The sequence below is a fragment of the Triturus cristatus genome, chromosome 10 (genome assembly GCF_964204655.1).
Source record: "Triturus cristatus chromosome 10, aTriCri1.1, whole genome shotgun sequence".
In the NCBI taxonomy this organism is placed as follows: domain Eukaryota; kingdom Metazoa; phylum Chordata; class Amphibia; order Caudata; family Salamandridae; genus Triturus; species Triturus cristatus.
Window position 1 is genome coordinate 321,488,652 of NC_140593.1, and position 27,374 is coordinate 321,516,025.

The 27,374-nt window shown below is 41.6% G+C and overlaps 1 protein-coding gene across 1 annotated transcript in view; it reads right to left on the reverse strand.

Moving 5' to 3' along the window:
• CUBN (cubilin) overlaps positions 1-27,374 on the reverse strand; it is a 1,289,359-nt gene that overhangs the window by 658,677 nt on the left and 603,308 nt on the right. Inside the window, exons 32-33 of the mRNA XM_085631507.1 lie at positions 8,608-8,764; positions 7,049-7,165 (exon numbers count right to left, since the gene is read on the reverse strand). Coding sequence (XP_085487633.1) covers positions 7,049-7,165; positions 8,608-8,764 — 274 coding nt within the window. The remainder of the gene's footprint in view (positions 1-7,048; positions 7,166-8,607; positions 8,765-27,374) is intronic.

Genomic DNA, 27,374 nt, shown 5'->3' on the forward strand with positions numbered 1-27,374 from the left:
CGTCACTCACTAACCAACTAGAACAGTTGCAAGCAGAGTATCAAGGAGCCCTTGACAAGAAACTCTCAGATAGATGGAAGGTTAGTAAGTTGCAGCACTTTGCATACAGAGGGAAGAGTGTCTCTCTCTTGTCCTGGAAAGCCAAAGTAGATAAAGTTCGCATTCAAATTAGTAGTCTTAGAGAGTCTACTACAGGAGATATAGTCGATACCAACATAAAAATTGGTTTGGAAGTTTGTAGATATATGGCCCAACTGTATAAAGAGGATATCTTCCCTGAGAGAGATAGCATTGAGGGTTTCTTAAAGGAAATCGAACTTCCAATTTTAACTAGCGGTTAAGATTACAGAGGAGGAGCTCCAACAGCAGTTTAGGAAGATGACTAGAGGTAAGGCAGCTAGACCAGATGGCCTCCCGATTGAGATCTACCTTAGCCTCCTTGACACCATAGCGCCAGTGATCTGTGAGCTTTTTAATGCAATACTGATCGAAGGGGAAGACCCTCCCTCAAGCTGGACTGAGGCAACGGTAACGTTAATCCTGAAACCCAACAAAGACCCTCTTGCTCATACAGACCAATATCACTGTTGAACACAGACTACAAGGTTTTCACAGGGATCTTGGCTGCCAGGGTATCAAAGATTATTAAAAGTATTATACATAGAGATCAGAGAGGATTTATACCTGGGAGGCAGCTTAATGAGCTAACCTTCTCATTGCTTGGAGTAATGGACTTGGCAGAAACTTATAATTTACCTGTAACTGTCGTGGCAGTAGATGCTTCAGGTTCACTGGCCATACCTTTGGGAAACTCTAAAGATATTTGGATTTCCAAACAATATAATTAAGGCTGTCCAACTCCTGTACCGTCTACCTAGGGCGAGGGTGCTCGTAAATAGGGAATTAACTAACTGGTTCAATATAATGCGCGGTTCTAGGCAGGGGTGTCCCCTGTCCCCACTTTTATTAAACTTGTATATTGAGCCTTTTGCAGCATGGATTAGAGCGGACACTACTTTTGTTCCTTTCACTTATGGAACTCTTGAGAAAAAATTTGCCTTATATGCTGATGACCTCCTACTTTACATGTTAAATCCTGATAGAGCTATTCCTACCTTGATGGAAAAATCATAAATGTTTGGAAAGGTATCCGGATACAAGATGAACAGAAACAAGACTGAAATTATGGAATGGGATCAACCAAAGCAAACCCCCCACGCAAAATCGCATATGCGCTACCTTGGTATTGTAATCACACGGAAACTAGCGGAAGTCACCATTGTAAACTGAGAAAAGATCAGTCAAGAGGTAGGGAGATTGTTGGTTAAGTGGGCAAACCTCCCTCTAAATTTGTATGGAAGGGTAAACCTTATTAAAATGATTATTCTACCAAAAATTACTTTCCTTTTTAACTCTTTACCATTATTGTTTGATAAAAAGGAGATTGCTAAATTACAAAGGAGGATAGGCAGTTTTATTTGGGCTTCCAAGGGATCTCGTATATCTTGGAAAAGATTAAGGAGGAGGTTGGAGAAGGGGGGGCTGGCTCTACCCCATTTTATGATCTATGGGTACGCCTTCCTTTTAAAGAATTGTTGAATGCTTCTGATTAAAGCGGATAGTTCGGCAATAGGAGTTCTCTTTGGGGCAATGCTTAGCGTGCTGAGAGAGGGGCAAGACCAATTTCTATTTAAATTCGGAGACCCGAAGTTTAAAAAAAAGTAAGACTCAAGATTTTATCTGAGGCCCTGAAAGTATGGTTATTCTTCCGGCAAAAGCTAGGTATATCTTATTATTCACCTAGGGCCCCGATATGGGAATCACCAGGGACCCCGGAGTGTCTGAAGGATTCACTTAGCCTCCCACTGAAGAATGCGGGAGTCTCTGGCTGGGGAGATCTCCAGTTGGGAACTGATTTAGTCGGGTAGGAGTTGTTGAGTCTGCTTTCAGGGGGCCAACTAACCAGATTCAAGTATTACCAGATTTCTGCTTGGTGGGCAACTCAAGATTGGAACGAGGTGGAGGATGATTCGTGGATAGACCAAGCAATTAAAGCTAGTATGGTTAAGAAAGAAGTTGCCCTATGGTATCACACCTTGGTAAATGCAGAAGATGACTTGGATAAAGACATTCAAAAACTTTGGGGAAGTGAAAATATGAATATAAATATGAGTGAAATCTGTCTGGGTTCCTTTGCAATGTTAAGAGAGACAGTTAAACCGGCATATCTGAAACGCAATCATCTCTTCACTGCCTATAGGGTTTATTGGTCCCCAGCGAGATTAGAAAAATTCTCAGGAACACACTATGCATGTCCACGATGTGGAGATCTCTCAGCCGATGACGTTCACATGTTCTTAAATTGCCCTAAGATTATTACGTTTTGGTTGGAGGTCTGTAAATTTTTAATGGTAGTTACAGGCTTCACGGTGAGGGTAAGTCCCCTCCTCATATTTTTTGGTATTTGCCCAGATAATATTACCAATGTTAGTAGGCTAGATGCAAGATTTATTTTTTATGTAATTCTTCTAGGAAGACGTGAAATTTGTAAATCATGGAAATCAAGCATTTCACCCCCCCTTTCAGGAGTGTAAAAAGAGCGTTCTACATAGAAGCCTACAGGACCTGGCATGTGACCCTAGCAGTCGAAGGAGAGTATGGATTAGGTTGGTGGACTGGATGTAAAACCTGGGGTCCAATGATTAAGCCAATGAACAGCTGTTGGTCCTATTTTCCCTTCTGTGTTACGGACACGCCAGTGAAGGGTGGAAGTGGAAACAGCTTTACTCTTGAGTGTAATGACTCCAACCCAGCCTGGTATACCAGAGAGAGGATTGGAGTATTGCCAAGTAAATTGGCAGAATGAGGACAAAAAAATAAAATAAATGGTGAGCATTTGGCCAATAACCATACTTGTACCGACTGTATCAATGAAGCTGCCCTTCATTTGGCACATGCTTTATAAACTGTTATCAGCTTCAGAAGAAAAATAACAAAGTAGAGCTTAAAAGACTATGAAAGTTACTGAATTAATTCACATCTGACTATGACAAGTTTAGCAGATGTGTTCCCTCACAGTCACTCAAAATAATATATGTAAATATATGTTTGTGATATGTTTGACACAGGTGCATTAAATTCTTGCTTTTTTTAAATTTAGACATTCAGAATTCCTCAGCTGTGGTCTATGATCATTTGACTATTATTGAGACCTAGGTCTGCAGAGGAGTTAATTTATAAGTCAGTCAGCTTCTTCTATCACTCATTTACACCTAAAAGTCGAATACAATCCTTTATATTTGTCATTAGAATAGGTATGAATAGGGATAAAAGTCATAGAAATATGCCTTTGAATTCTCACATTCAAAAAGTTCCCATTCCCAATTACCTCTACTAGCACCCACAATGGTTTTTTTCCACAAACAAAGCTCAATCCATGTTGCTAAAACACAACAACAACAGGCACTTCCTGTTGCTCAAATAAAGCTTGCCACTTGTGGAAAAGCTCCCCTCTTAAAGATATCTCCCCAATCTACAGAGTTTGTTTTTAACAGAAACATTCTTGTTCAATAAACAATGCTCTTCCAATAGACTGCTAAAGAGAATTATATACACCTGTAACTAAAGTTCTGTCTCATAGACAATTGCCTCCCTTAGATTAATGTTCCGCCACAAAATGAAGTTTATCCGATCAATGCACCATAGATCGTGGTCACTCTAAAGCAGGGGTCTTCAAACTGTGGGGCACGACCCCCAGGGGGGCCGTGGAGTGATGCAAAGGGGGTCGCGCCTTCCCAGTCACACTTCTGACCAGGCCCAAGGGCTTCATCCCCCCCCTCCATCTTCCCCCGTCCTGTGTCTCAGTTTGGGCTGCTGCAGTGAAATTTGAGCTGCTGGGGGCTCAGCTGGGCAGTGTCTGGAGTCTTATCTCCAGCACTCTCGTGTTTTTCACAGGTCTTTAAAGACCATTTGCATATTTACATGCCTTTGCAAACTGGTTACAGAGGCTTAGGTTTTTTCCCTGGTTCCAGTACCCCCTGGGTCCCCACTCAGCCTATTCCTTACATTTGTATTTTACATTTACTGCTGTAGTGTGAGAATGCATTTCATGGAAAGGAATATAAAGTAGGCTTGCCAAAAGAAAAATGCCTGCCGTGTTTTGTTTAAAGAGCCTGCAAAGATCTCCTCTTGGCACTAAATAGACTTAGAAATAAAAAAGTATGTATGCATTCCTTATATGACTTTTCTGTCTTTGTTCTCTTTAATTATCAGTCATGGATCATTGAGGCAGCCCTAGAACACAATTAAAAGTGCTTTCTATTTATATTTAGATGACTGCTTTTTTTGTACCGACTGGGCCATCAAAATAATGAGTAGGCAACCCTAACCATAGGACTGGAAGTTTGTTGCAGGATCAGCACATTATTTATTTCCTTCACCCTCGATTAATGCCGAAATAGTTTAACTTAGATCTTAAACTCTACGCCACCGTCAATAACATGCTGAGTTTCTTCATGGGTCTGGGAATGCACCCTGCATTCAGACAACTCATCCTCTTTCTCGCCCTTCACTTTCACGCTCACCCTGCATGCACAGCGATCACAAGGCACTCACACTGATCACCATGCACTCACACCATTCACCCGCTCACCTTGCACTCACAGTGATCACACTGCACTCACAATGCACTTGTGCTGCTCACCCTATACCTCACCCTGCAGTCACACGAGTACACTACTCATCCTGCACTCATGTGACACTTCACTCACCTGTCCCCCTCACTACTCAATATGCAACTTACTCAAACAAGCCCATCAGTAATCATTCATTCCATTCTGAACTTGCATCCGCACCCAAATTCATACGCCACCTCACTCACCCTGCAGTCACTCCTCTTGCCCTACTCTCACACTGTTGCATCGCTCACCATGCACTCACATGGGCACTCTTGTCACCCACACAAGGCAGAGGGTTAATGTGCCTGCTACAAAGAATATGTACCATGCAGATCACAGAAATGAGTGTGAGTAAACTATGAGTAGTGCTATAAAAAATGAAATGTTTGTCAGAAAGGTGCTATAGAGAGATGCGGTGCATTGTTGGTGAGTGGCAGTGAAGGAATTCATGGAGAAGGAGGAAACGGGGGTGGGGCATCAAAAAAGACTGTTGCACCGGGTGCGACCAGTGTTAGGACCATCCCTGACTGGGAGTGTTAGCCCCCCCCTCTGAAGTTCTGGTCTAGTGGCTCCCCTGCTTCTGCCTATTAATATTTACATTTGTAATGCCCCACTGTTACCAAAAGATGTCCTGGGGCTAATAACCATCGACTGCCTGAAGGCAAATGAGAAACACACAGAAGGAGAACCAGCCAAATGGGGTAACCGACAGAGCATAGAGAAATGTTTTTATATCTTCCTAAAGGATAATAGATTCTTGTTGGAGCGAAGCAAAGGAGGGTGCACGTTCCATAACTGCGCGGCCTGCATCAAAACAGCGAGACAGACAACTCATGCCTTCTTGAATTAGGGAACAATAAGCAGAGTGGCACATGCCGAGAGGAGCATACGGGTCCGACCCGTATGCTTGATGAGAGGATGAGAGATGACAGCAAGGGAGTGAGAGAATTTGATTGAAGAGGTCAAGGATGAGGAGAAATGTGAATTGCCGAAGAGATGTGTGGACACGCAAGAAGTGAGTGTGAGCCAAAGGGGAGGGCTTCTGTTAGAACAAAGGGGAGATGTGAAAGAGGAATGGGGGGACTGGAGAGGTGTAAGAAACAAATAGACAAAAATTTGAATGGAGAGACGAGGTGAATGAGAAGTGTTGAGGGGCACGGGAGGTGACAGGGCCAGAGAGGCCATGAGATAAATGTGAGAGACTGTTAGAGATGAGGGCAGTGAAAAGACAGAATGGCAAGAGGTGATTAAAGGTGAAGTGAGAGGTTGAATGGGGAGAATTCAGAAGTTGTAAAAAGGGGTGAAAGAAAATGGCCTGCAAAGTGAGAGAGGGATCCGGGGTTAGGAGAGGAGAGAGGGATGGAAGGGAGGGGGTGAGAGGAAAGCTGCATGGGTAAACTGTTTAACTCTGCACAAAACTGCAAGTGTTTTAAGGGACCCCTGCTTCTCCCGGTCAGGGCCAGGTGAGCTTCTAATGTGGCAGCACGTATTGCTGCAGAATGGAAGGCCCTTCACAAAGGTTGACTTGAAATCTTTCTGATGATAATTGCTGTATTTTGGCTATAAATGGGTACTGATTGGGTGAAATCTTTCCTCGGTGTTACTGTGTGTAAAAAATGTCAAAATAATGAAGCAATGCTATCCCAAAATACGCTGCATCACATAACCTCATTTACATTTTCATCCCACACAATTTAGTCAACAGGTTTAGAAATTTTTGTCAGGAGGGGGTCCTTACGCCTCAAAATGTTGACAGGGGGTCTCGGCAACCAAAAGTTTGAAGACCTCTGCTCTAAAGAGAAGCTTTATACATATAAAAATCTACTCTCCATTAAAGACATCTCTTCTTTCGATAAGAAATCATTCATTCAGTTGTTAAAAATCATTTTACTTGTCCTGGATTTTTTTGCCTCTGTTAATTGACAACTTAAGCAGGCCTTCTTTCTACAAACTGACAAAAAATCAAATCAACTTCCTTCTGTGGTAGCTTTTACTGCATTCATTTAAGATGAAATGCAAAAAACGGTGCATTGAATAAGTTTCAAAATCACAAAGACTTCTTTAGATGGCAATGATGAAATGCCCAATGGAATATATAGCTGTTCAGATATAATTTTCAAATCTGAGAAGCTGAACCATGAATAGCATCTGGCCTAAAAATTAAGAGGTTAACTTACAAAAGTTCATGCAAAAACAACATTGTTGCACAGATGATGGGAAAGAGCAATGCAGGTTTTATGTGGCACACACTGAAATTAGAATATTACACTATCATGATAAACACATCTGCACTACACTAGGAAACTAGGATGATTTGAATATTTCTCAAAATCAAAATATAAAAAATTGGGTAGCCAAAAACATATGCTTACATGGTTCGTCCGCTGTAATGATCCAACTGCAGTTCTGATTGTTCGGGTATTTGAGAGGGTACAGTGGGGAGGAAATAGCTCCTCCAATAGAATCTGCTGTGATGAAGCTTCCACATGCTGTAAAAAATGAAACCGTAGATTACTGTAACAGGGATATGCAACACTATACTGATTCCTAAGTGCCTTGGACAATGTGCTGAGGTGAAAATTATTAGTTTATTTGTACAGACCGCAAGTCAATTATAATGTTACCAGTGTCTCTTTTTATGGATCTTATTGTCATGATTGTTATATTAGATCCTGGATGTAGGAACCGGCAACATTTTATTTTCCTTATTTTTTAGGGTTTGATTCAGTTGTAAGTTCCATGTATGTCCCTCTCCAAGTGAATCTGAATGCAAGAAAGGATTTCCAGAGGACCAGCAGGCTAGCCCTTTAAAACTCCTTTCCCATCTCCCTTTCCAAAATGATTGATCTGCCTACACTTATGTTGTGTCTCTCGACCATTGGCCACATGAGTATTGTATCAAATAAGACATTCACTTCAAAAAGTCCTATTTGAAAACTATTATTATCCTTTCTTTTTAGTAATATTTTATTATATACAAACTTCTGAATCTATATTGCATGCAGATTTCATTGATCCTTGCATTCACAAAGTTTTGAAGAACACCTTAAATAAGAAGTCTGTTACATCATGAGCAGTTTTTACAGGGCTTAGCTCGTTGTGTCTGCCATGGATATCTTCTAAAATGATTGCAAATCTGAACAAAGTTGTAAAATTAAAAAACCTCTAAACTATTAGCTGTCATACAAGTTGAACTTTTAGAATACACAATGATCCACGTGTACATCAAATATCACCATGAAAAATATGTGTGTAGATTCTCACTTATTAAATATCAGTATGTTGTAGGTCTTAAAATAGGAGTTTGAGTTTTTGAATGATGTCAGAAATATCTGCATGATCAGCAAAATATCTTTAAAATAAAATTTTAGGGCTTACCTGCAGTGCTCCCATCATCCTTTAGCGAGGTTAGCACAGTTGCATTAGATTGTTTAATTAATATGTTTTACTTTGCCAGTGTACGAAGAAGGCTGATTTAGCTACATTGAACTTTCACCAAAGTTACATAATTGTGGAACATTGGCAATTGGGGGATTTGTGGCAGGGGAGATGTTCGTAGAAATCTCACTGAGGAATACCCAAAATGCGCCAATATTTACTTAGTTCTCCCCATAAATGGAAGTTGCACAAAAAACAATGACTTGGGTGTACCATGGATACGTGTTCAAAGATCATTTGTGAAGAATGCTACTCATATTCTTGCCTCTAGGTGGCAAGATTTAAATAAGACAAGTCCAAACTAAGCAAGAATAAACAATTTAGGATTTGCTTGTCTAAGTCAGGCAAACAACTGGTGTGGTCTACTGAAAAGTATAAGACTTGGACACAAATGTTACTTGTAATATCACTATGATATATTAAGCTAGAGTTTATAATATGGATTCACACTGCTATGATCAGTACTTCATAAATACAGAAAAAGAGTACTTACCTTCAGTAAAGCGTGCGCTGAATCCCCGGTGCTGTACACTGCTGTTGGACCGCAGGCGTACAAACAGAGTGTTTTTCTGAGAAATGATTGGAGAAGGAGATCGTTTTCCACAAAGTATGCCAAGCGAAGGGGCATCACTATTTGAACCATCAAACACCTGCAATGATATATCACCAACACATCACTTTCATGAGCATTACTAAGCACAGCACAGTTTTTCATATTCTGTCCCAAGTCATATGTATGCACCATACAGTTGTTCACAACCCTACAGCCTTCACAGTGCATTACAGATAAACATATCTTTTTCAAACATAAAGTTAGGATGGTAAGGGAATGTTTGTTTTCTGAACAGTACACAAACCGAACACAGCCTACTCACTGTCACAATGTTTATGTCGATGCGGGGGGGAATTAGGAATGTGTGCAGTACACACTTAGAAGAGCAAGGATTACAAAGTATTTTGAATTTGTGCTACCTTGTTAGAGTTAATTAAAGGCAAATCAAATATGTATATATATTCACTGATTATTAGTCTCTTAAGTTTTTTAAAAATTCTTTTCATGATTTTACTATAGATGTTGCTGCTGTTTTGTATTATGCATTGATTTTATAGATGTCTTCACAAGTTTTGTATTGTAATGACATGTTTTGGCTTAATAACAATAACATATATGGCAGTGAAGATAAGAAAATGTGTTAGCCAAGCTGCATCGTAACCTTTGCATATGAAATAAATGTGAAACATAAGGTCTCTCTGCATAGGTATCTCACCAGAATATTATTTCCAAAATATTATTGTTGGGATGGAAAAGTCCCTCGCATGAGGATGGGACATGTACTCCTGCCCTGAGCGCTCCAGCTAAGTGCTTAATTTGTAAAAAAATAAATGCCAGGGCTCTTGTCAGGAGGTCACTGCAGCTTGCACCATTCATTACCATGCATTGCCCTTGCCTTTCATCCTATGATAGTAACAACACAACTATTAACTATCACACTCCTTCAAGTGTGACAATTCAGAATATTTCAGGCCTCCAAAGCTATAAGAATGGCTTGGGCGTCAGGTAATAGTCATTTATAATGGATATTGTATAAATAAATAACTGTTGTGGTCTTCTCTAAATTAGCCAGAGAGTGCCACCTTGTGGCAACATGTCTGGCAAACTCCGGTGCTGGCAATTAAGTACTGGTGCCGAGTACGGGAAACTACCAGCTCAAATTAAGCACTGCTCCAGCTGCAATGATATCTGGATTTGTGGTGCTGATTTTTGTTGTCATGGGCAAACATGGCTCATGCTTGCGTGACATGACATAGGCTTGTCTCATTCCTTGCAATCATTTTGAACTGGGAGGGGTTCCCAATGCACTACCCTCATGTTGACGAAAGGTTCCGGCTTTTGCCAGGAGTTAAGCAGCACGAGCACACTTGTGGCAACATACCATGTAGTGACCAGTAGAAGTGAACAGGCCTTTTAACCTGTGCCACTGGAGAGAGGCCTACAGGCTCACTCCTGTAAAGTTACGCTGCTGTGTGCTTAACTCACCCTTGGCCTACATCCTGTTAGTATGTAGTGCTGTGCAGTGTGTGTGTGTTATATGCATGTGTTGGGTGTATATGTGCCTGTGAATGGTACAATACATGGAAGATGTCATGCTGTGTTGGGCTTTGTGTTATCTGCATACGCTGGATGTGTGTGTCCGTGAATGAATCTGGGTTTCATTTTGGGGGACCCTAGGTTGACTGGATGAGCACGAGGAGGGAGGGAAATACCCCAGACAGATTTGTGTATTGCTGCATTATTGTGAGCTGCGTGAGACACACTGGAGTAAGGGCGAGCAAAAGAGTCTTAAGAGTCAGTCAGTAGAGCGGAGGTCCTGGTGTAAACTTTTGATAAACATACCACTATGGCTGACATCCAGGTGTGAAACTTTAGTCCCTCTCCTGGCCTGTGTTTTGGGCATATTGGAATTGGAGGCACTCTGGCTGTGACAGACTACTTTCTTGAGGAAAGGCAGGACAGAGCAAAGGACACTTCAAAAGACCCCAATATGCACTTCAAACACTCAGACCCTAAATCACATTTGATGTCTGAAAATGGACTACAAGAAGGGGAGCTTGAGGCTCCAAACATTTTCAACTATCAAGCAGCCGGGCTGCGCGAGGAAGAGAAGATCTGCAAAACTTCTGCCTGTGACCAGGACTGGGGGATAAGGTCTGCCAGTTTCCCAGCAGTGTGAGGGGACATCACCTAGGATCCTGGAGTGTCTGCCTGCTTGCCAAGATCAGTGTGATCTGCGAGGAAGAGGCGCGTGCTGGAGAGAGCAAGTCCTAGTGGGAGATCTTGATGATAGGATCTCTGAAGCTAGGTGTGAGGAGATCACGTCTGCACCGATCGGGTCATAGCCCGTGAGCAGAAGGAAGTTGGAGACCCCGAATGCCAGGTGGGGGTGCCTTGAAGGTAATACTGTGCCAATCGGCCCATAGTCCACGTGCGGTGTAAAGTCGGTGATCCTGTATGCCAGGTGGGGCCACCGTGAAGATTACTGCCTTGTCAATTGGGCTGTAGTCCATGTGTGGTGTGAGAACGGTGACCCTCTATTCCAGGTGGGACCACTGGGAGAAAGGGAAGGAGGGTGGTCTGGCCGAGTCCATTGTCAAATGGAAGAGACTGCCATTGTAACCAGTGCAGGCCCCAGCCCTTACTGAGGATCAACACCAGAAGCATTCAATTTCCCCACTACCCCCCTGTAAGGAGAATCCATGGAAACTTTCTGGCTTCAGAAGAGCGTCAAAGACACCTGGCCACTGTCCCTGAAGGACTGTGTGTGAGAAGTTGAGGACACCCTTGCGCTGCCCCTGCAGCGCCATGTGTGCAATACTCACTGGAGACAGGCACTGCAGCCTCAGCACCTGCGAGAAGGGGGGCTCTTGGAGTCTACAATTGTGAAGGTCCTTCTGGTGTGGGTAAGACTGACTAACGTGCAAGAAGTCCCCATGGTTATTTTCCTTTTATATTGCACTTCGTCGCTAGACCACTTTTGATTGGAGAGAGAGCAGAACACCTGAGACCTGAGACCTGAAAGCCGCCTATAGCGAATGGGGAAAAAACACTACTACGTTTGTGAATGCCGTATTTTACTTTGTGTTGGTATATAAGTACTCCTTTAAAAAAATAAAAAAAGTATTGACTGGACAAACATTTAATGCTGCTATGGAACACATTCTACATTATTCAACTATGTCTAATGTCTAAAAATCTTCACAAACGTTCTGAAAACTAAAAGACAAACGTCTACTTAACTTAGAATTTCTATATAGCACTATGTAACAACTACTTAACATGGTACATGCACTAACACGCACTGCACAACTGCACAACTAACATGCACAAAATTATTAAGAAAATACGACATAACCAAGACAGTGAAGCGCTTCAGTCTTGGTTATGTCGTATTTTCTTAATAATTTTGTATTTTTTGCGGATGTTTTGACTGGTCTGAAACAACCTTAAACATTGTTGGGCTGTTCAATTACAGTTGGGTTTGCACACATGATTGTTTTCCTTTTATAAAATCCACTGTGTTAAAGTCTATTTTATAATGTACCTGATGTATATGTATTAATTGAATACCAACAGCAATTTTGCTACAACAGTTATAGTAGTATGTACAGCATCATTTTAGAAAAATAAATCAAAATGTGAAAAATAATTTAAAAAAAAATCTTTTTGTTGGGTCTGTGGACACAGTTCAATTTATGGACATATTGCCTACATATATCGTGTCAGTGGGGGGAATGGGTCCCTGTTTTTTGTACCTCTACGAACAACATACTTTTTAAAAATCATTTAATAGTTTATGAAATAATGTGAATAGCAGTATTATGTCTGATGTTAACAGTAGTGTCATCAGTGCTCAATGATGTCATTGAATATGTCATGAGTGATGTAATATGTGAGGTAATGAGAAGTGTGACGGAAGCACAAATTATGTTTGCCCAATGGAACACCTGTTTGCACAAGGTGCATGCAACATCTTAAGCACCCATTGTTTTGCCCTACCTGAAAAAGAAAAGAACTTTCATACTATTGATTCCTATTCAGGCCTATTTGGTTGTGCTACTGCAGATGTGGATGTCAGTACAATGCTATCCTCATGTCAACATTGTGTAGTTTCCCAGGTGTGGAAAGGTCAGCAAATTGGGTGGTGTGTGCCTCTTTGTCTCAAAGTTTTCGTGACGCCATGATGGACTTGGATTGTCTTTTTAATTAATGCCCTCATAAAATTGAAAGATTCCAGAACAACGTTAAACATGTTTAAAACAAATAAGAAAAAACAATCTTATTAGAACCATCTCAGTTGGTTCAATCCACCCTGGTGCGGCCAAACCCCGATTCACGCAGCCTTCACAGACAGCCTATCGCTTTATTTATTAATTTTTAGGACTGAAATATACAACTGTACTATCAGTACTGCAGTTGTACTGCAAACCTCACGGGGGCCTAGCTTGATGGTACCATCTACTAGCGACAAAAACAGCTTTTAAAAAAAAAATAATAATAATGAATGTGGGATCCCTATGGCCTTATGAACATGGCTCTAGGGGTAAGGGTGTGCTCACCCCACTCCCTTGTTTGACCTTTTCTCTCTACTCAGAACTCAAGAACTGAATCCTGTAAAGGCAGCAACAACATTTTCTTAAATGTTGTGGCAGCAGTACCAAAAATGGCCAACAGGAGAAAAAACTCTTTGACCAATCAGGTTTCAGTACTTTTTTTTATTTTATTTCAGTACCGTGGGAGTTCTATGGTGCTGTACCGTGGGAGTACCGAGGGACCAACCACCCAGCTATCTCAAACTTTTTCACAACCCAAACATCTTTGAGCCTTGAAAATATATACATATATATATATATATTCACTGAAAAAACCATAGGTTTCACACATGTTATAGTTAGCGGAAATTTTACTGATAAAAAACCAATGAAATTCCCCCGTTATAGTTAGTGCAGGCAACTATAACTCACGCGACCGCAATCTTCTGCTGATGCTAATACTGTATTTAGACACTTATTTGCCCATGTCTTCTTCCATACATTTTTAGCTATACATATATTACAAATATTTTTTTTTCATAAAGACACATATGTCATCAGCAGAAGATTGCGGTCGAGTGAGTTATAGTTGCCTGCACTAACTATAACGGGGGAATTTCATTGGTTTTTTATCAGTAAAATTTCCGCTAACTATAACATGTGTGAAACCTATGGTTTTTTCAGTGAATTTGCAAGGTTTTTTAAATGCTAATTCCTAACTATAACGTGTGTGAAACCTATGGTTTTTTCAGTGAATTTGTACGGTTTTTTAAATGCTAAGTTACTTTACGCCATTCGTGGTGTGCGCGCCCACTTAACGCAGTTCGTTCCGTGCGCACCGCGCGCCCACTTTACGCAGTTAGTGCCGTGCACGCACGGTGGGCACGCGGTGCGCTACGCGCACCGCGTGCCCACGTTACGCTAGATGGGCCATGTACGCACGATGCGCTTCGCGCACCGTGCGCACATGGAGGACATATGATGCACTTCGTTTTGAAAGGTAATATTTTAATTTTTCGTATATTTTATAAGCCATGCACAAATGGTGCCCTTCGGGCACCATTTGCACACGGGGTGGAGAGAGTGTGGATAATTTTTTTTTTTTTTTTTTTTTTTTTATATTTTAGTTTATCTCATTGCTGATAAGCCATGCACAATTGGTGCCCTTCGGGCACCAATTGCACACGGGGTGAAGAGAGTGTCGATAATTTTTATTTTTTTTTATTTTTTACCGTACGCGTACGGTAAGCGTAATCGGCGAAATTACCTAAAAAATAAAAATTCCGTTTTTGGCCTTGGGGGATCTTTGGGGACTCCCTCATCATGGCTATGTGTGTGGGAGCTGTCTAAACAGCCCCTTTACATGTTTTTGGGCTTTATATTTTAAAAATCACCCCCAGTGCGAGAGAGAAAATGGCGGCGGCCGCTTCCTGGTTTCGGCCGATTCGAATGTTTACTAAGATCTAAGAGCCAATCAGAATTGCGCTCGCGCACGCCACCGTACGCGTACGGTAAGCGTACCGTAAGCGCACCGTAAGCTGGCTCAGATATATATATTGATTTAAAGGCTATTTTCTCAGAATCTACTGAACAGAATTACACCAAACCTACAAAAGGCACTTCCTTGACCTGAGGACTACCTCTCTGCCAAATTTCTAGTAATTCTGTTCAGCCGTTCGGGCTGTAGCCCTGTCTAAAGGTCCTATGGAAAAATGCATGGGAAAAACGCGTTTTGGGACCCCCCTTTTATCTCAGCCCCCGCTTGACGAATCCCCCCGAGACTTTCAGGGTAGGAGCGGAGCGTAGCGCCCCACCTATTTTGAAAAATTCGCGAGGATTCGTCGACCGGCGCCAAAGTTATTCAAAATAGAATGTTGCGGATTTCCTATGGAAACGTGGTCCTAACTATAACTACCTACTGGCGACCGCCAGTAGGTAATATATATATATATATATATATATATATTTTTTTTTATATATATATATTTTTTTTTCACGGAAAAACCTAAGGTTGCAGGGATGTTATAGGTAGGCTGACATTTCACTCATACAAAATCAGAGAAATCCAGCTGTTGTAGTTCGCTGAGCTAACTATAACTCGTGCCCCCACAATGCATTACTTATGACCTTACATATTACATGACTCATGACATGGTAAGCGACATCACTGATGACATCTCAAATGACATCACTGATGACATCAGTGATTAAATCATCCAGTGACTGTGAGTGTTTGTTAAAAGTGTATGAGTTTTAAATATAAATACCAAGGTGTAATGGTAAATCAGTGAGTGTATGAGTGACTGTATGGATGATTCAGTGGGTGCATGACTGACATAAGTGAGTGATTAGGTGTCTCAGTGAATGTGTGGGAGAGTGATTAATTGTATGAATGTGTGTATCTGTCAGTTTATGTCTAATTGAGTGTATGAGTGTGTTAGTGAGTATGTGAATTGCTATATGGGTGACTGATTGGTTGTCTGACTACATCTACGGTTGGCTGGGTGTCTGTATTTGTGAATGAGGAGGTTTGTGACTGCCTGTATGTATCAGTGAGTGGGTGAGTCAGTGGCTTTATGGGGTACTGGTGTGTGTGTGTGTGAGAAGATGTATGGGTGAGTGAGTGTCTGTATGGCTGTGTCAGTGATTGAGTGCATGTGTCAGTATGGGTAAGTAACTCAGTATGTGAAAGGTAGTATAAGTGAGTGACAGGGTATATGAGTGACTGTATGCATGAGTGAGTGAATGTGAGAGTGGCTATATGGATGAGTGGATGCTTCTGTCAGTGACTGTATAGCTGAGTGAGTATGTGTTACTATTTGTATGAGTAAGTAAGTGGGTGGGTGTGTAACTGTTTGGGCAAGTAAGTGACTGTATGGGTGAGTGTCTAGGTGTGTGCATAGTTCTATAGGTGACCCACTCAGTGTGTGAGCACGTGTATGGCTGTATGAATGGATATGTCAATGGCTGTATTAGTGAGTGAGTGGCAGTATGGGTGATTAAGTGGACGTGTGTATAGATCAATGAATCAGTGAGTGGGTTTGTAAGTACTGATACGGCTCTGTGAATGGGTTTGGTGTGGCAGTGGGTGTATAAAAGATTCTATAGGGTTGTGAGTGGGTACGTCAGAGATGTTGTGGATGATGTCATCAGTGATGTCATGAATGATGTCACTGACCATGTCATGAGTGATGTAATATGTGAGGCCCTAAGCAGTACGTTGCGGGGACGCGAGTTATAGTTAGCGCAGCTAACTATAACGGCCGAATTTCCCTGGTTTTGTATGAGTGAAATGTCAGCCTAACTATAACGTCCCTTTAACCTTTGTTTTTTTCTGTGAATTTCTTAGGTTTTTTAAATGCTAATTCCTAACTATAACTTACCTGAAACATGTCGTTTTTCCAGTGAATTTTTAAGGTTTGTTAAATGGTAATTCCTAACTACAACGTCCCTATAACCTTTGGTTTTTTTCAGTGAATTTCTAAGGTTTTTTAACTAGCAGTCACAATTGCAGAGTGGTGGAAAAAAAGGGACTGGGCCTCCAACCATCTCTCAGGAATTCTGCTGTGTAGGACTTACAGGAGCTACCAGGAGGGCTTCTTGACCCCCAAGGTCCCTCTGGAGTAAAGTGGACTTCATCCTCTAACCAGTAGTTTGCAAGGAGGTGGAGAAAGGGGTGTGTGACCTCCTAAGACCTCTTAGCAATCCCACTGTGTGGGACTTACTGGATGTAACAAGAAGGGTAGTTTCCCCAAGGATGTCCTTGTGGGCCAACTATCCCTCCTGTTACCTCCAGTAAGTCCCACACAGCAGGATTGATGACTTCTGATAGCAAGCCACCCCCCTTTCTCCACCTGTCTGCAAACACGCCTCCTGGTGCACTCTTGGTTGGGGGATGAAGTCCCCTTTGCTGCTGGGGGTCCTTAGGGGCCAACTACCCTACCTGTTACCTCCAGTAAGCACCACACAGTCAGATTGCTGAGAGGTGTATGCAGGACACGCCCTCTTTCTCCACCACTCTGCAAACATGCCTCCTTGCTCGCTCTTGGTTGGGGATGAAGTCCCTTTGCCTTTAGTAAACCCACACAGCTGGATTGCTGATAGATGGTCAGAGGCCACGCCCCCTTTCTCCACCACTCTGCAAGCGCACCTCTTGGGACACTGCTGCTTGGGGGATAAAGTCCACTTTAGCCCTGTGGCCCCCAGGACGTAACGGGGCCTCATCGTCCCACCAGCAGTACGCTGAGAGGTGCGTTTGTAGAGTGGAGGGAAAAGGGGCGTGGCCTCTGACCACCTATCAGCAGTCCCACTATGTCAGGCTTACTGGAGGTAACAAGTGGGCAAGTTGGCCCCTAAGGACCCTCAGGAGCAAAGGGGACTTCATCCCCCAACCAAGAGCACGCCAAGAGGTGTGCGTTTGCAGAGTAGTGGATAAAGGGGATGGGGCCTCTGGCTAGTTGCCAGCTTCTGTTTTTTTGTATTTAAGAAAGGGTGTCTGTGTAACTCACCTTTCCTTGATCGTTTTGGGCCCCGGGAACCCCATTCCCGGGGCCTGACCCATTAAAAAAAATAATTTGAAAAAAAAGACGGAGGCAACGTGGCCCCCCTCCTGAGGCCTATTTTAGCCCCTGGGACCCTATCCCCCTGGGATAGGCCTTTCTCTTTTTTTAAGCAAAAGACACACAATTGATGGACGGAATGCAGAACGAATCAAAACATTCACCCCCCGTCAAGAGATCTGGGTTAAATCCATAATTCTTTTGCTCACCATGCCACCCCAGTTTAGACCTGGCCATATGCAAATCATTCTAGTCCTAGGATGCTTGTTTCCGGTCCAGGGAGGACCTGGCTTGGCAGTTCGGGGTGGACTGTTCCCATGAGGCACAGGGTCAAGGCTGATTTGCATATGGCTGGGTTCAAACTGGAATGGCATGATGAGCAAAAAAACGATGGATTTAGGCCCAGATCTCTGTACTGGGGTGAATGTATGACATTTTTCTGCATTCTGTCCTTCAACTGTTGTTTTTGCATTTTTTTTTTTTTTTAATGATTAACAAAAGGGGAAGGAGGCCATACGGCCCTCCTCCATAGGCCGGCATTGGTCTCGGGGATATGGCCATTTCTTATAACCATTTTCAAGGGAAGGGGTCCGAGTGTTTCTACCCTGCCCCCCTTTCTTGTTTTGTAATTTTTTTTAACCTTTTTTCTTCTGACTTGGTTCAACCAAGTCACAAGATGGCTGCCAACACCTCCTGGTTTGAAGTGTTGGCAGCCAATCAGATTGCAGGCTCGAGATCGGGAGGATTTACGGATCCTCCGCGGCCATATTTGGATAGCTGAGAAATATTAATATTTCTCAGGAACTACTGAATGGGTTTACACCATTTAACAAGAAGAGTGTTTTCTGACCGAAGAGTTACCTTTTTGCCAAATGTGGTGTAATTACGTTCAGCAGTTCGGGCTGTAGCTGTGTCTAAAGTTCCTATGGAAAATGGAAAATAACATGGAGAAAATGTGTTTTAGGACCCCCCTTTTTCTCAGCCTTTGATTGACGAATCACCCCGACACTTCCAACACAGCAGCCGACCAAATCACCCCATTCCTTTTGAAAATTTCGTGAAGATTTGTCAAAGATATTGGCAAATCAAAAAATGCTTTTCCGATGGAAACTAGATCCTAAATATAACTACCTACTGGCGAACGCCAGTGGGTAATTTTATATATATGTTGCATGATTAAGGCAGGTGATGCCGAAACGCGTAGCAATGGAGTAAGAGCATTAAACGCGTGAATTCAGTGAAGTCGTTGGTGTTGGTTTCCTTTCTTTTGGTGAAGATTGGAGTTGGTGGTTGATATATACATATATATATATATATGGTTAAAGTACAGGTATACATAGATCTTCTAATATATAAAAAAGTTTTAAAACCAAAAAACTACTGAAATTCACTAGTTATACATAAATGACATAAGTATAATTTGCACTGCCATAGATTTCATATGTCATCAGTGTTGTAATATACGTTGTCATATCAAAAGTAGTACATTAGAGCAGTGCAAGTTATACTTATGTCATTTACAAATAATTAGTAAAATTCAATGGTTTTTATTTTTAAAATAGTAATTTCTAAAAATATATAAATATCAAAATGAATTAGCTTGAGTTCAGACTGTGCATAGTATGCTACACTCAAAATCAGTCAATTGAAAAATTTCTGCAGTTTTCCTCCAAATGTTATTACATTTATTGCTATAATTGATTGTTTAATCAATGTAACAATGTAAGGCTACTTTGGCCTGTTTTTGTAAGCAGGTAATCAGATGGAGACAAGCAGGTGGAATCACTCTTGGTCTTTTCTTTATTTTTACTGTCACCACTAGAATGAGATGTTAATGGCTACTATTGCCAATAGTTACAAGTGATTGGACCGGACTGGAGCAATTCTGTATTACTGTTTCCAAGGTAAATTTGTTTCTTTCAATCCACACATTTATCTTAGTTTATTTTATGATAAAACTTTGAATTTGGATTGCATGCATGCACACATCAAATCAAATTTGGGATTAACGCCATGTAAACTCTGTTCCTAAATTTGGGTGGTTTGGCGGAACATTTCTAAGTCCATATTTTGTGTTGTTTGTAAATATAAATGGTGTATTGGATAAGGACGTTTGTGTGATCAATATTTCATTGAAGTCGAAATGTGTTACTTTCTCTGCCCTCAATAAATTAACCATGAAGCATATCCCACTTTCGGTGTGGCTCAGTCACTCTCCCGATGGACTATTGGAGGAGCATTCTGAAATATGCAATGGGATCCGGACCTGAAAGCACAGCCCGTCTGCCACTTCCTTTGAATGTATATATATATATATATATATATATACACACACACACACACACATACATATATAATTTGTTTTTCAATGTATTTAAATTGGTGGGCTGCCCCCTTTCTGCAGGTTCACCAAAGATTTTTGCCCTCCTTTGCTGAACCTGTTTTCGTTACTTTTTAGTACTCTATGCACTTTATTCCTCCAAACCTCTAGTAAAGAGATTGTGCTCTCTCTATGATTCACATGGTAAAGTTGACCGAAACCTAATTGTATTATTTAATTTACATATATGACCTAGCATATGGTAATACATGTACCCAGGTTCTGTAAATTAAATGCAGTAGTTGCCAGCAGCATGCATTGTGCCAACCACTAAAGTAGTCATGTAAAACATATCTGACCTGCTACTGCAACCTGTCACAGCAATTTTAAACTGACATTTTGACCTGGCAATATAAACCTTTTGCCAGGCTTAAATATTCCTTCCTAATCCTCATGAGTCACCCCTAAGCTAGGCCCAAAAGGTTCAACAGGCAGTGCGTATGGTGTTTTTGAAAGTAGGACATGTGTACATAAGTTTTATATGTCCTGACAGTGAAAAACTCCTAACATAATTTTTCCTTGTAGCAAGGTTATCTCTCCCAAATTTGTATTTACTATGCAGAAAATGCCACTTTTAGAATGTTGGCATTTTTCCACCTGAACCAAATGTGCCTTTCTGCCACTGTCCATGGTCACATGACTGTAAATGGCTCTCCTACTGTGTGCTGTGTATTCCTTTCAGACACAGGGCCAAAAAAGTGGGTCTCCCGAACAGGATGGTTGGGGAGAAGTTGTGCTCTGCTCTGATTACACTTCAAAGCACCCAGCCTGCAGCACACATTCAAAGGAACCTTACTCCAGGCATGTGATTGCCCTTGTCCCCCTAGACAGATTGAAGCCAAATCCAGAGGAAGGAGAAGAACGGGACATAAATAGTTTGGGGATAGGCCAGGGATTGCCCCTTCACAAAGGCAGCACTAGTTATAAGAATGGAACACTCAGAAACTTTCATCAGAACATGCCTTGATCTGTGGAAGGTTCAGATGAAGGACTACCATGCTGTCTGAAGAAGGAAGATCAGGCCTGCTTGCAGGGAACCTAGAACCCTCAAAAATGACTCCAAGGGTCAGCTTTAGCTAAGGCTTCTTGCATGGACTTGGACTCGAAGAAGGTAAACACTGCATTTGGATGAACCTGGTCTATGTATCCCACCAGTGCTCCATTGGGGTCGGCCTGAACTTACTACTTTGACCCGGTCCAGAGCCAAAAGCCCGCCATGCACAGTGTTGTTATCAATTATGTCATTTTGTTGTAGGGATTCTGCTCATGCACAGAACTATGCGCAGGAAACCAGGACCTCAGTGAATTGCGGTGCACCAAAAATTCACCTCAGTACCCAGAACCCCTATCCGACTAGCATCAGTGTCTCATTCGTTCTCCGTATCATCTCGAAGCTACCAATGATTAGACAACCCAGAACAAGCGACTTGGAGTACTCTCAGGATTGGTGGGAATTAGAAATACCTGTTCGTTATTATTCTCATATCAGTCCACAACAAGAGTAATCAGAGACACAGTAAAGTTTTAAAATGTTTATTTTATAAACTACGTGTCCTAAGATGCAGTACTTTGGCTAACATAAGCAGGCAAATGATTAAGAATAAAACCATCAGCATTGTTACAATACCATAGAAAATGAAGGGAGAAATCATGTTACAAATGATAGTGGGATACAACCACCCTCCCTTAGCTAGTAAGCTAGAATTATTAAACTAATAGAAGGTCTCTAGGTTTGAATGGGGAACCCCATACTGTAAATATCAGCTTAGGTGAATCACATCTCAGGATCAGCTTTGCTCTGTGTCTGGAAAAGGTCTTCTCCAAAGTGTCTATCTCATGCATGCAAACTGCAATATTAAAGGGGCTCGAGTTTCAGATATTTGCAGCTGTGTGCGTGTTATGGCTAGCGCATGGGCCGATCAACATGAATTCAAAGCATACATTGTTTGTTGGCACTGACTGTTGCTGCACCCAATGTTCAGACCAAGGTCGCGGTGCACGTCTAGGGATGTGAACAACAGACCGTTCTCTTGTGAAGAAAAAGCAAGCAAGCAGTTTTCATATAATAACATCTATCTACAGTGTCGTGTGCAAAAGCAGCAAAAGTGGCAAGATGGCGTTTAAATTTCTAAGACACTTATGCTAACATAGCAATGTGTGGACCTGTAGTTCTGCCTCCACTACAATTTCACATGTTGCAGTGATATTATCAATGATGTCATAGAACATGGCATGAGTGATGTAATATTTGTGGTAATTATAAGTGCATGGTGATGCTGCAAGTTATTATTACTTTAGGGCAAGGTTACTTCAGATAACTATAACTATTATTGGAATATATATATATTATATATATGTATATATATATATGTGTGTGTGGGTGTGTGTATGTGTGTGTCTAGATACACACACATATTCTAGATACATAAATGTGGAGTCAAGAATAGTAAAGCTATACTTATCTATATGCACTTACTTTCTCGATATTATGGGCCTCGATATTTTGACTACATATTGTAGGCAGGATAAGATTTTGAAGATATTTTGACAAACAACCTTCTCAAAATCTAGGTTGACCAAACCTAATGGAATTTTATCAGTACATGAGACCGAACAAACAATACACCCCATTTTCACATCAAAATGGTGCTCAGAAGCAGCTGCTTATCTATCAGTTCTTAGAATGAGCTATCGGGACATACAGGAAAGCAGATGTTTTCTTATGATATAGACGGGCTTCCTAAATAGCAATGATACTAGACTTGTTCCAAAACTAGTTGCTAACCGGAATCACGATAGTGCTTATAATCGTAGATTTAAATCATGATTTTGCAAACAGCATTTGGACACTCAGCTTTTTTTTAGCAGCCATCACCACATTTTGCATAATAAGGCATCGCGAGAATATATTAGTGCACAAATTAGTTTATCAAAGTACAATCCCGCACAAAACAAAATATTAGAATGAAAAGAGAATTCACAATTTCTAAAAATACTCTTTACTATGATACATTTCCCATAAGCATTATGCAATCATGTAAAAAAAAAAAACAAGAACAGAGAGAGACCAAGCAGGGAAGCAAGACGTGCCAGTAGTAGTTATACTTTAGCAAAGTCCCACTGGAATTTCACGTTGACTGGTTTTCGTAGCTGCCTTTCAATGTTTAGACATGTAATATAAGAGTATAGAAGTATTCCCTTTGAATTTAGTTGGATCTTGGAACTGGTTACTGGGGTCTCATTGGCTCTACTAATTTCACTTTAATCCTCATTTTTGCTGCAGGATGCAGTTGCAGTTTGTTATCACCAGGGCCGGACTGGTCGTAGCGGGCACCGGGCGTTTTCCTGGTGGACCGGAAGGCTGGGGCCGGTTTTGGACCGGTGGGGCCGGTTTTTGTACATGGGGCCCAGGGCTGCAGTATCAGCCCTCTGTACCAAAAGCAGCGGCAGAGTTTCCCACCAGGATGATATTGAGGCAATGGCCAATTAGTTATGATACAATCTGTACTTCATTTTAGATGGTGGTGTCACCACTTGCTTATGACACACCTGACCCCTCATTGACATTTGGTAAAGTATCATTCACAGAATTATTTTGATAAACACACAGAGTTTTTTCAGCTAGCTTCACCGTGCACATGACCTGCTGCTTGATGTAACAGTATTTGCTCTGGTTGGTTGGTTCAGAGCAAATTGGCACAGCTCCAGTTTACCCAATGGTCCTGTTTATGAGTGGGCTCCTAAAACACATTATGTGTGGCAACTGTAGTGTCTGTCTAAAATAGTATCAGGGCTCTCATGATAATAACGCATGCATAAATTTCACACTGATTTAAGTGTGCAAATTTTCCAGGTCAAACATTGAGGATTTTGGGCCGGATTTAGATCTCGGTGGATGGCTTACTCCGTCACAATGCAGCCAAAATTCAAATCACTTTGGATACAATGGGATTTATATTTCGGCAGACAGGATACCCATCACCATAGTGATGGAGTAATCTGTCTGCCAAGATCTGAATCAGACCCTTAGTCCGTGGCCAAATATTCAGATTTAATAGTTCGCATGTGGAAATCAGTGGTAAAGTAAATCTCACGGCCATACTGCAAAGCTTTATTACCCTTTAATAATAGAGGAGGTATTACAACACTGGAAATACTGGCACCCTCGTAATGGTCCACAGTGTTTAAAAATCAAAACTGCCTTTTCCAACTTTGATATTTAAAACCAGGCTGAGCCTTTTCTCTCCAATATTACACGACCAGTGTTTCTGAGGTCACAAAAAAATTATCTTGCTCAACTACAGTGTTTGACATTTTAATGTGCTTCTTTTGTGTGAGGGGCATTTTATGCATAAGGACTGCAAATACAGATAATTTGTTTGAGCATTAAAGGGTTATTAGAAACTTCATCAGGCGGTTCTGAAGGGTTTCCTGTTTTTTATATTTGACTCATTTGCATGTGACTGTCAGCTGTCTAGGCTACGTTGCCAAGACTTTTGCATGGCATTTATTTGCGAACCCAATGCCGTTAATGCCAGCAGTGCATGTGCCCCATTTCTTTATTTTTAGAGGTAATTGGTCCCATGTTGTCTTTGAAGACTTAACAATCATGAGACATCTCTTGCTTTTCTTTCAGTCTCCAAAACATGTTTCTTTATGTCTAGAATTATACAACATTACCTTAAAAATCCAGTGGTGGCTCCTTCACTAGAACGGAGGAGCATCACCCCCCTGCTGAGAGCCAGCTAAGGGAAACAGGAAAAAAAAAGATAATATATTGGCTTTATTACCCTTTTATTTTTCCAGTTTCCCTCTGGAGCCAGCAAAGTCTGGGAGGGGCGGGGCTTGGCTGTCGTCACAGCCAGCAGTGGAGTAGTGCACAACCTTAGTGTGCATGATGATTTGGCCAGCTGTCTTAGGCCAACCAAACCGCCATGCGCACTTAGGTTTCTCCAACCCAGCTGTGTTTCACAGCTGGGTTGGAGAAGCAGCACGGACTCCAAGGCACTGTCTGAGCAGCAAACCAAGTCACTCAGACCAATCCTGGTGCTGCTCTCATGCTACTGAGAGCAGCGCAAGGATTGCGTGGGACGTCTGTGCTGTTGGGAGAGAAGAGAAGCACCGAGGCGCGGAAGTGGCCGGCAGCGTAGATACAGGTAAGTTTTCTTTTTTTAATTATAATTATTTCCCTCGTCCCGTCCCCCCTCCCCTGCCCCCACTTGAATTTTCCAGCAGAGCAGACGCCACTGAAAAAATCTACACCAATCACTAAAATGATTTTTACCTGCAATATTATTACTAATAGGTACCAAATTAAGAAGTCTTGCCCTGATTCTTGAAAAAGTAATCAATTCCCCCTGGGATAGGTGTATGGCTACTATCAGCAGAATCTTCTAACTTTTACCTAAAACCACCAAGCTGCACGACCGGGAAAACTATGGTTTTTATAGTTTTCCCTCACAAAACCTGTTTTCCTTAACTACTTGTGTGCACTTTTTTGACTGTGAGTAATTCATAGGTGCCTATGTAAAGCCTCAATAAAAATAATTTTCCATTTCAAAACTTTCCCCCTTTACTATTTCTTCAAAAATATTGTATGCACTTTCTCAAATTTACTGCACTATGTTTGCCTAATTTGTTTAGGTGCATCTTCTGAAGTGCAGATAATGTGGGAAAGGCAGTACAGATACTTGTGAATACCAAGAAACACATGCTTTTGAGGGTGTTCACACCATTTTCTTTCCTCACTCCCTTGACACCCCCCAGAAAACATTTATTTCCTTACACATATGGGTTTTACACCTGTAAAAAAACTGTAAACCTGTCTGAAGTTCTGAAAGTGAACTCAGAAGTCCAAATGTTATGCCAAAGTAAGACGAGCTAAATATTAATAAAGTCAGATAAAAACGTGACCACCAATTCAGAGTGACTGACGAATGTAGAGCAACCTTTAGGGGCAGAGAGAAGACTCTTTAAAAAGGCGTTCCCAATCACCTTGAGATGGTTAACATTAGAATAGCACAAGATGCCTGACCTGTAAAGAGTCGCAGAGACACATTTTGAGTGATACATAGTTAAAATCGCCCGTTTGGGTTTATTACATAGTTAGGTCACAGATTTATTAAGGTGCAATTTTCTGTTATTGACAGCTGGGGACCAAGCGCCTTGTTTGTTAAATAAAATGCCCAGTAAAGTGAAAGTGGGCGTAATACTAAGCTTGGCCTTGACGGCCAAAACACTCAGACATTTGATTTTATTCCCACAATTAATAACAAAATTCATGTTTTTGTTGATGATTAGGCCCAAGTCAGACATATATTCTATAAAAGAGGTAAGTAACTTCTGCAGACCCAAGGGGGTACAAGACATCAAGACGACATTGTCAGCATAATACAGACATGGGATAGATCTGTGGTCAATGTGAGGGAGATCTTTACAATTTTTTGTTAAAACTGTGGCCAAGCTACTAATGCACAGGGCACAAAGTAAGGGTGCCATTATGCAGCCCTATCCGGCCCCTCTTTCCAGACTGTAAGTGTTGGTACATTCACCCTGCAGCCAAAGTTCAGCCTGGCCTTTCCCCTAGAATAAATGCCTCTAATAAGGGCAATTATTTGAGAATCTACACCAAGCTCAATTCAAATAAACCATGATTTACTATTGAGGACACAGTCGAAAGCACTTGACAGGTCAACAAAAGTTTAAAACAGTTAGCCTTTATCTAAAGGTATTTACCTATAATCATGTTAGGGTTCAGCCCCTTTACAATGGTTCCCAGACCCTTACGCAAACCATAGTGTTGGTGGGAGAGGATGCTAGTTTCTTCTGCCCATGCTTCAAGATGGTTCAGTATGATTTTCCCAGCAACCTTCAGCAATGAATCAAGTAGAGATATAGAAGGGTAACATGCAGGGTTGGATCCGTCCCCTTTTTAAACAAGCATTGGCATAGCCAATAGGTCTCGCCTTTGGGACCTTATAAGTGTTTAGCCATGCAACAGTTGCATAACTAAATACTTATAAGGTCCCAAAAGTGAGACCTACTGACTATGCCAAGCGGCCACGAAAGTGATCGCAACCGCGATCAAAAATCAAAGCGTCCGTGCGGCCGCGAAAGTGAAAGTAATCGCGGTAAAGCGCGGCGAGCGCGCCCGCGCACATGCACTGTAGCTCTAGGCTGGCCTGGTAGCACTTTTTGGAGCCCTCTCAATAAGTCTCACCAGACCAGCGCATG